The 10,812-nt window shown below is 44.7% G+C and overlaps 1 protein-coding gene across 1 annotated transcript in view; it reads left to right on the top strand.

Moving 5' to 3' along the window:
• Nucleotides 1–110: 110 nt before the first annotated feature.
• Nucleotides 111–10,812, top strand: part of espnla (espin like a) — a 43,262-nt gene continuing 32,560 nt past the window's right edge. The window contains exons 1-3 of the mRNA XM_052130723.1: nt 111–404; nt 3,210–3,400; nt 10,599–10,785. Of these exons, the coding sequence (XP_051986683.1) occupies nt 111–404; nt 3,210–3,400; nt 10,599–10,785 (672 nt within the window). The remainder of the gene's footprint in view (nt 405–3,209; nt 3,401–10,598; nt 10,786–10,812) is intronic.

Below are 10,812 nucleotides of genomic sequence, written 5' to 3'. Positions count from 1 at the left end.
GTCAGCTTCCCGTGTATGTGTGTGCAGTAGAGGGTAGGTTGAGTTGCCCAAGGCAGCCTACCAGATCCAGTCATAGGCAGCCAGTGCCAGTTTAGAGAGGCAGGGCTGACATGGTGCTTCAAAAGGCCATCACGGCAGCCCGTGAGGGAGATCTACAGGGCCTCCGGGAAATAGCTGAAACTGGATGTCTGACTGCAGCCATTGCGGATGCTCAAGGGGCGGGACTAGTGCACCATGCGGCTCGCTGTGGTCAGCTGGACTGCCTTCGATTTATGGTGACAGAGGTGGGGCTGGCGGCCGACACGAGGGCCCTTAATGGGGCCACACCTGTCCATGATGCTGCAGCTACAGGTCACACCTGTGAACTACAGTGGCTTGTACAGTTTGCAGGATGCAATGCAAAGGTGAGTGTGATTTTAAAGAGGTTGAGGAGCTATTGGGGAATATAGGAATAGTTCACCCAAAAATCTAAATTGTCATCATTTACTCAACCCAATGTTGTTCCAAAAAGAGCTGTTATGATGTTAGCATCAGTTCCCATTCACTTTGATTGTTTGGAACAAAGCTGCAATGAAAGAGAATTATGAATGTAAAGCCATGTCCACATTAAAACATTTTCATTTGAAAGCGCATTAATTTTGCTTAGTTTACTCCTATCCATCCTAGAACTCGTGTTTCAAAAACCCTCTACATTACAGCAAAATTTGGAAAAAGATGATGAGAAACTAAAAGCAGAGTTTCAAACTGATTATTATGGATGTGGCCTTTGTTTTTTTCCACGGAACAAAGGTTTGTAATCTCTTAACAGTGGTGTGGACAGAGTTGGGTGGAAGTTTGATTATTAAATGTTTTCAGCACAGTTTTAAATGAACACACTGACAGTGCAGTCCTGAAATTCACCCATAGCTGCTGTCAAGTGTACTAAGATTTATGTGCGTCCATTTATCACAGAGCCCACACCCCTTTCCACCTTTATTGCAGAACTGTACATCTCACTCTTGCATACAGTATGAATGTACAATATTATATGAACTTTTTGCATGTTGCTTACCAAAATATATCATGGCACTTGATGAGGTGGCATAGCAAATCAGAATATCATTGGTAAGCTTCACCTGCTCCAAATATAGCCCCTTACATAACAAGTGGTTCACTTAGTACAGGAACCGTAGAATGGTGTGAGTGGTGTGATTACATCACTTTCCCTTGCTCTGTTTATGCTTTGCCTAGTAGTATTGCATGACCACAGTAATCATGACCAGATGGGTTAGAGGGGGCTCAATCTAACCGTTAACACGGTTTGTTTACCAGGGGAGCGCAGGCCATGCCGCCCCTCTGAGACCCCACTGCAGCTTGTTCTCACACTAATGCAAACCAGCTCTCTTAACCTCAACAACCTCTTGATCTAATTTATGGTCAGCTGTGCTGTATTAAAGTAGATGTTTTAAATGCCTTGTTATCATTGACCAAAGTGATAACAATATTCCATGTTGGTGGTCTTGCTGGGAGTTCATCGCAGAGTTTTTTTTTTTTTGTTAAGCCTATGCTTGCCAAGGTGAGGTCAAAGTTGTATGCGATTTGAATTATTAATGAATATTTCCTTGGTCTGATTAAATAAAGATGCCTACACTAATTTGATCACATTGGTGGTATAGAGGAGTGCTGGCCAGTTGCAGAACCCAGTCTCTGTCAGCAGCAGTAGATCTATAGTAGGATGGACAATACAAACTGTTGATTATGTTATGATTACATCATTTGATTGTCTTTCTTAAACTGCATGTTCTATCAGGCTTTTGTCTGTACAATTATGAATTCAATGGCAGCACTTTAAAAACTGTAGGAAGTCAGTGATTACTTGTCATATTATCAATCACATTAATGAGCAATAGCATATCATAATAATACTTACTTTAATTTCCTCTTTTCCCTGTCATGATAAAATTGTATTTGTAAGGTTAAGTAGAAAACCGTTTTCGCATTAGTAAGGTTTGGGTCAACAACTAGGGCCATAATAATGCAATTTCATTGTGTTTGGAAAACTTGTTTAAAAATATTATTTTTGCAATTAACTCATCTCAAAGATCAAGCTTTGCAGAACTTTCCTTAGGAATGAATGGGAGATTGATGTGAACAGAACAGTTTTATAAGGGGAATGGATTTTCTCACATGGTGGACATGGTGCTGCTTCTGCTCAATTAGAAAAACACAAGTGCTGCTGGACAATAGGACATACTAAAATACAATCCCCCAAAAAGCAGGTAACTGCAAAAATTCTTAACACAAAACATGAACGCAATCCCCCAAACAAGCAGATTAACCAGCAAGACTTGTGTACTTCTGCCTCTGCGAAGAACAATGTGCACCTAGCTTGGTATGAATTGGCCTGCTTGGCCGAATGGCATTACAATATTGTACTAAAATCGTTATGTATGCCTAGGCCTACTTGGCCGAATTAGTTAAATGGCCAATGACCTGACTCATAATGTGTACTTGAAACAGGAAAGCCCAGAGGTTACTTAGCTAGTTATGTGTTGATTTATTTCAATAAATGAGAAGAGAGTGATGTGTGCCAGTGCCTGATTTGGCAATGGCTTACCTTGATAAAGATGCGCTTCTATGTGTCATGGCCTAAAGAAGACCTTACCGTGCAAGCTGATAGAAGAAAAAGCCTAAGCAACCACCTGAGCAATTTGCTTTTTCAGGGAAAACTTGTCTATCCCTCACAGCGTTGTTGTGATTCCATCAAAAATTAAAGATGGTGCTGCTGTGAATAAGGTCTGTGAATATATGGGTGTCCTTACTAATGTTATACATTTTGGAATGAGAGCTGACACATTGTTTAATCCATAGCATGCTTTTCTCAAGATTTATTTAAAGATACAAAAAATAATACAGTGTGTTTCAGATATTTTCTGTAAAATCTGCTTAAGACTACCCAAACACACATGACTTCCATAGACTCATAACAACAAAAACATTCTGATGAAAATGGCGAACAGCAACAGTTGCAAGGTTGGATTGGTCAGTAATATTTTTAGGCTGGTCTTAGCAGAATTTGTATTTCGTTTGGTGACACTATAACTGCCAAACATTCCTTAAATGAATAGGCAACAGATGGGTTGGACTTTTCTGCTCAATGAAGAAAAACAGTCAAGCTTTTTGTAAAGCCTGTTGTTTGTAACTATTCTTACTTTTCTGTGTGTATTCAGGGCCAGGATTCAGGAGGGGCCACTCCGCTCCACCTTGCTGCCCGGTTTGGGAAGGTGGATGCTGTCCACTGGCTGCTGGCTCATGGAAATGGAGCAGAAGTGAAAACAAACTGCGGTGCACTTCCTGCACACTATGCTGCAGCAAAGGGTGACCTCACATGTCTGAAGTTGCTGATTGATCAAGCTCCAGGGTACGGTGTTACAAGATAAGATATGTACATTCAGTAAATTCAGATTAATCTCATGTGGCAGAGGTGGATGAAAAGACAGGACAAGCTGATCTTGTGGGTCACTATTCTTTGTCTCATGCCTTGCATTATTTGATGGAGTACATGTGAAAACAAAAACAATTAAAAAAAATAGTATCTTTTTATTCTAAAAACAGATTCAATGACTTCACTATTGGCACAACCAATAATCTATCTCAAGAAGACAGACATTTTGTTTTGATGGTACTGTATGATGTCAATTTATTGAGCAATTCGATTCAAATTTGAGACTTAAAATACTTGAGGCGATTTCTTTCAATTATTGGAATTGGAGCAGAAAAAGCACAGTAATATTCTTATATTACCACAATGAATTATGGTTATAATTCTTGTGATGTCCTCTTGTCCTGATCCAACGTATCTTGTAATGAAGCCACCAGACATTATAAAACCAACACCAGTAAAGTATTCTCTTAGGTTATTTATCCATGTTCTCTATGCTTTTTGCCTTTTGCAACTCTCATTGAAATGTGAGAGTCTCACAACATATACTGCCCTCAGGTAGTGTAAAAGGAAGTAAACACGTGGCATAGTGTGACGTGACAGTGTGGCATGTCATGATCTACTTATAAGAATGATGCCACACATAATTCACCCCTGACACCAAGACAACATGACTGTGCTTTGAACAAGATAAAGTTTGGAAGGACTTACACATTAATTTGTCTCAGTTTTGTCTGTGCTATTCTGATTACTGATCTATTTTGGATTTGTGCCTTAAAGGTCCCCTGACATGAAATTTTCACTTTCTGAGGTTTTTTAACATTAATATTAGTTCCCCTAGCCTGTATTTGGATGTTGTCTTTGAATTATTGGACCCACTTTATATTAGGTGTCTATTATATTTATATTAACTACGTAAAGGAATTTTTCACCCCAAAATTTAAATTCTCTTATCATTTACACACCCTCACATGACTTTCTTACTTCAGCGGAACACAAATTAAGATTTTAAGAAGAATTTCTCAGCTCTTTAGGTTCATACAATGCAAGTGAATGGGCGTCAAAATGTTGAAGCTTCAAAAATCACATTGTTAGGAATTCCTTGTCTTGTTTCACTGTTGCCCTCTGTCTGCCATTTTTGTCACCTTTGCATTCCTTAGTTTTCACTTTTGTCCCTTGTGTAGCCCCTTAGTCTCTTTGTTAGCCTTCGTGTTCACTTGTCATTGTTAAAGAACTACACTTCCCAGAATCCACCTGCCATCATCACTGCCATTTTGTTCATTGTTCTCACCTGTGTCTTATTCAGTCATCACTCACTGTGTATTTAAGCCCTGCTTTTTGTTCACTCCTGGTCGTTCGTTGAATGTTGTTGTTAGCCTGGTATGTGTTCCCTGCCCGTGTTTTCTAGTTTTATGTTTTATTTCCCCATTGAGGGTTTTTCCTTTGTTCCCGTGTTTTGTGTACCCGCCTTGTTTATTTTTCTAATAAAGTTTAAACTGCTTTTGGATCCGCATCTCCTCGTCTGCTTCGCTGCCTCCATTCATAACAGAACGAACGACCAAACATGGATCCAGCGGTTCGAAAAGCGAGCTGTCAGCTGCTCAGTCTTAGTCAGGGAAATCGTCTGGTGGAGGACCACATCCACGATTTCCTCGCGATTGCGAGTGCCACCGAATTCCCTGACTCTTACCTGGTGGGGTTTTTCCGGGCGAGCCTGAACAGTGCGCTCAAGACTCTGCTGGCCTGCGGTTCGCCGTTAACTGTGGGCGCCATCGAGGAGAACTCCTCCCACAGTAATAACCCTCCACTCGCCCGTGGTTCGTCCCTTCACGCCTGCCTTGGTCAGTGAGCCTGCACGGTCCACTTCGTCTGCCCGGCGGAGGAGGAGAAGAGGAAAGGCTTCTGCTCCCCAGTCTCCGCCTGCCACGGCCAGCGAGCCAGAGCCCACGCCTGCCACGGCCAGCGAGCCAGAGCCCTCGTCAGCTACGGTCAGCGAGCCAGAGCCCTCGCCTGCCCCGGTCTGCGAGCCAGAGCCCTCGCCTGCCCCGGTCTGCGAGCCAGAGCCCTCGCCTGCCCCGGTCTGCGAGCCAGAGCCCTCGCCAGCTACGGTCAGCGAGCCAGAGCCCTCGCCTGCCCCGGTCAGCGAGCCAGAGCCCTCGCTTGCCCCGGTCTGCGAGCCAGAGCCCTCGTTAGCTACGGTCAGCGAGCCAGAGCCCTCGCTTGCCCCGGTCTGTGAGCCAGAGCCTTCGTCAGCCACGGTCAGCGAACCCAAGCCAGCGCATACCACAGTCAGTGAGCCAGTGCCTGTCGCCTTGGTCGTCCTTGAGCCAGCGCCTGTAGCCTCGACCGTCCCTGAGCCAGCGCCTGTAGCCTCGACCGTTCCCGGGCCAACGCCAGTAGCCAGGACTGACCAAAAGCCAGCGCCAATGGTCATGCCCGTCCTAGAGCCTGCGCCCCTCGAGCCTCCAGAGCTTCCCAGAGCTCCGCCTTCTGAGCTTCCCAGAGCTCCGCCTTCCGAGCTTCACGAGCTTTCCAGAGCTCCGCCTCCCGAGCTTTCCAGAGCTCCGCCTCCCGAGCTTTCCAGAGCTCCGCCTCCCGAGCTTTCCAGGGCTCCGCCTCTCAAGCCTCCCAGGGCTCCGCCTCTCGAGTCTTCCAGGGCTCCTCTTGAGCCTTCCAGGGCTCCGCCTCTCAAGTCTCCCGAGCCTCCCAGGGCTCCTCTCGAACCTCCCAGTGCTCCACCTCTCAAGCCTCTCGAGCCTCCCAGGGCTCCACCCCTCAAGTCTCCCGAGCCTCCCAGGGCTCCTCTCGAACCTCCCAGGGCTCCACCCCTCAAGTCTCTTGAGCCTCCCAGGGCTCCACCCCTCAAGTCTCTTGAGCCTCCCAGGGCTCCGCCTCTCAAGCCTCTCGAGCCTTCCAGGGCTCCACCCCTCAAGTCTCCCGAGCCACCCAGGGCTCCTCCTCCCAAGCCTCCTAGGGCTCCGCCTCCCAGGGCTCCATCTCTCAAGTCTCTCGAGTCTGCCAGGGCTCCTCCTCCCGAGATTCCCAGGGCTCCGCCTCTCGAGCCTCCCTCTGCTCTGCCTCCTGAGCCTCCCACGGCTCCGCCCCCTGAGCCTCCCGAGCTTTCCATGGTTCCTCCTGCCTCGGCTCTGCCTCCTGAGCCTCCCACGGCTCCACCCCCTGAGGCCTCTGAGCCTCCAGAGCCTCCCTCAGCTCCGCCTCCCGAGCCTCCTGCGGCTCCGCCTCCCGAGCCTCCTGCGGCTCCGCCTCCCGAGCCTCCTACGGCTCCGCTGCCAGAGCCTTCCAGGTCACCGCCTCTAGGGCCTCCTCCCAGGGGTCCTGACCCTGTCCCTGACCTGTGGCCTCCTCCCAGGCCTACTGACCCAGTCCCTGTCCTGTGGCCTCCTCCCAGGCCTCCTGACCCTGACCCTGTCCCTGTCCTGTGGCTTCCTCCCAGGCCTCCTGACCCAGTCCCTGTCCTGTGGCCTCCTCCCAGGCCTCCTGACCCTGTTCCCGTCCTGTGGCCTTCCCCCAGGCCTCCTGACCCGGTCCCTGTCCTGTGGCCTCCTCCCAGGCCTCCTGACCCAGTCCCTGTCCTGTGGCCTCCTCCCAGGCCTCCTGACCCAGTCCCTGTCCTGTGGCCTCCTCCCAGGCCTCCTGACCCAGTCCCTGTCCTGTGGCCTCCTCCCAGGCCTCCTGACCCTGTTCCCGTCCTGTGGCCTCTTCCCAGGCCCCCTGACCCTGTCCCTGTCCAGTGGCCTCCTCCTAGGTTCCCCAAACCTGTCCTTGCCCTTTGTGCCCCCTTGAACTTCCTATCTGCCCCTCTGTGCCCCCTGGACTTCCTGCCTGCCCTCTGTGCCCCCTTGGACTTCCTGCCTGCCCTCTGTGCCCCCTTGGACTTCCTGCCTGCCTTCTGTGCCCCCTGGACTGTCTATCTGCCCCTCGTTGCCCCCTGGACTGTCTGTCTGCCCCTCGTTGCCCCCTGGACTGTCTGTCTGCCCCTCGTTGCCCCCTGGACTGCCTGTCTGCCCGTTGTTGCCCCCTTGGTCTGTCTGCCCACCTCAAGCTCCCCCCCAGTCATGGACATTTTTTGTTTTGTTTTATGTTACTGTGATCGTCTGGAATCCGATCCTTGAGGGGGGGGCTATGTTAGGAATTCCTTGTCTTGTTTCACTGTTGCCCTCTGTCTGCCATTTTTGTCACCTTTGCATTCCTTAGTTTTCACTTTTGTCCCTTGTGTAGCCCCTTAGTCTCTTTGTTAGCCTTCGTGTTCACTTGTCATTGTTAAAGAACTACACTTCCCAGAATCCACCTGCCATCATCACTGCCATTTTGTTCATTGTTCTCACCTGTGTCTTATTCAGTCATCACTCACTGTGTATTTAAGCCCTGCTTTTTGTTCACTCCTGGTCGTTCGTTGAATGTTGTTGTTAGCCTGGTATGTGTTCCCTGCCCGTGTTTTCTAGTTTTATGTTTTATTTCCCCATTGAGGGTTTTTCCTTTGTTCCCGTGTTTTGTGTACCCGCCTTGTTTATTTTTCTAATAAAGTTTAAACTGCTTTTGGATCCGCATCTCGTCTGCTTCGCTGCCTCCATTCATAACACACATAGGTCAGCATAAAAGTAATCCATATGACTCCAGTGTCATTGTCATTCTCATTCATTGTCTTCAGAAGCGTGGGTGAGAAACAGATCAATATTTTTGTCAATTTTTACAATATATTCTCTTCCCTGCTCAGTCAAACTCCACTTTCACATTCTTCTTGTGTTTTTGCTGAGTCACATTCTTCACGCATATGCAGAGAGTAGAAATCCCTGCAAAAATTTACTTAAATATTGATCTGATTCTAACCCACACCCATCATATCACTTCTGAAGATATGGATTTAACCACTGGAGTCTTATGGGTTACTTTTATGCTGCCATTTTGCTTTTTGGTGAGTAAAATTTTTGGCACCCATTCACTTGCATTGTATGGACCTACAAAGCTGAAATATTCCTTTAAAATCTTAATTTCTGTTCTGCAGAAGAAAGTCATACACATATGGAATGGCATGAGGGTGAGTAATGATAAGATTATTTTCCTCTTTGGGTGAACTATTCCTTTAAGCATTTGATACATTGTTACTGTACCCAAAGGCCCAGTCCTTGTGCTTAACACCTTTAAGAGATTGGCCCTGGATTGTGCAATCACTTTTAACTGTTCAACACGAAATATGCTAAACATATGCATTCTGAGCTCCAAAAACATTTGAATATGTTCCTGGAATTTGTGGGTGCCATAACATTGTGTCCTAACCAGTGTTGGTTAAGTTACTCAAAATAAGTAATCCACCACAAATTACTAATTACTTCTCTAAAAATGTAACCATATTACTTTACTGATTACTTAATCTAAAAGGTAATCACATTAATTATAATTTTATTTTTAAGTTACTTTATAGATCACTTTTGCTAGAAACGTTTTTGGTCCGCACCTAATCCGTCTATATTACCTTTTCAATCAATTGTAGCACACACTTCAGCTGTCACCAAAATGCTAACAGACGAGCATATGAATTCATATTTACAATTTATTACACATTACTTTAGCGCAAGTAATGTACAAGTACTGTACCCCATGAATTCCTCTATTTCTTATATGTAACATCAAATAGTTTATTTTTTAATATTATATTCTAGCCCTAGTATACTAATTATTGCATTAAATTATTTGATGTTCATTTAAATTAGGTAACAATTATCTGATTATACAGATTTATCATGAATTTGAATTAAATAAAGTATTTGACCTAAAACAATGACATCATATTGTCATATTTTGTATTGTTAGAAAAAATATTCCCTAAATGCCCTCATACAGGTAAAAAATGCTCCTGAAAAACTACTTCAGTGAGCAAATATCACACCTTAATAGAAAAATTATTTTCTGACACTAGGCTATACCACTTATTTTATTTTCGATCTGATACCGAGTACTACTAAAGACAATATCACATATATCGATACCAAAACCTTTATTAAGCTATTATAATTTTTTTCTGAGAATTGAATGGGTCATTTTTTTGCATTATATTTACATGATAACATTAAATTTATAAGACAAATATATTTAAAAACAACATAAGATTTTCAATTTTTCAACAGATTTGAATGTAATTTAATTTATAGCAAACAAGTGTTTTGACTGAGTGCCGTCTGTGACTTCTGTCTCTCCGCATTTCTGTATGTTAAGATGAGCGGATGGAAAAATAGAGACAGTCATATGCAACTATTTTATTAAATAAACTAGTTCATTTTTGCATTTGAATATCATGAAATGCAATTCTTTTCATACTAAACAAAAATAAAATCACCAGATCAGTAAAAACCTGTAGTATTGATATTGTGAGTATCAATCTTCTAAATACAACATCAGTATCTGAGGTATCGATAATTTAGCATCAATCTGCCCATCCTGAGCTGTCACTCACTCATCCCTTGTCACAGTCATGACTGGTTAGGACAAAAACACTGATTTACATGGAAACAGCTTGACACTTTATCCCATTGTGTCTGGCTAGTACACCGTTTCTATGAAGAATACATTTAGAAGAAAATTCACTTTGCTAAAGATGTGGTTCAGTTTCTTGGAAGTGTTTTCAAAGCTGTTGGCTTTGGGATGTAGTTCAAGAAGATGTGGTCTTTAAAGACCCTTAAGATCCCATGAACTTTACAAAACCCCCCAATGATTAATAGGCAGACTGTAATTGGTTTAACAGAGTGGTAGACAATCACACAATCTGGTTGAAAAAGCACCCTCCTTTGCTCCATTTATGTTTTAAATTGGTGGTCTCATGGTTCAGATGGTACATCTAACCAGGCTTTATATTTCAAGATGCCTTTAGCACATGTGAGAAACATGATTGGATCAAATGAGTGAATCTCATGCTGCTGGCCACACAAGCTGAGATGGCCAGTGACACAGCAGTACAGAGAAATTAAAACGGTTGAGTAGTGAGGTGAAGAGGTTGATTAAAGGGGGAATGCAGTCATTCATAGAGAATGACATGGGAACCCCAATAGCCTGTGTGGAGAAAGGATTTCACTGTAAATTTCACTCATGGTTCATATTCATATTAGTCAACCACTCATTTGGAAAGTATGAAATTATGCCTGTATAAACGTATAAATTTTCTCAGGTGTGTTGATGGACAGACTAATACGGGTGCCACGCCACTGTATCTGGCATGCCAGGAGGGACATCTACATGTTGTGGAGTATCTGGTGAAAGATTGTGGGGCCGATGTGCATCTAAGAGCGCAAGATGGCATGACACCACTGCATGCTGCAGCTCATATGGGCCACCATGCACTGGTGGTATGGCTTGTGAGTGTAACTATACACACACTATTT

The sequence above is a fragment of the Xyrauchen texanus genome, chromosome 7 (genome assembly GCF_025860055.1).
Source record: "Xyrauchen texanus isolate HMW12.3.18 chromosome 7, RBS_HiC_50CHRs, whole genome shotgun sequence".
Taxonomy (NCBI): domain Eukaryota; kingdom Metazoa; phylum Chordata; class Actinopteri; order Cypriniformes; family Catostomidae; genus Xyrauchen; species Xyrauchen texanus.
The sequence above is the reverse complement of the archived record's forward strand: the minus strand, read 5'-3'. Positions and strand labels throughout refer to the sequence as shown.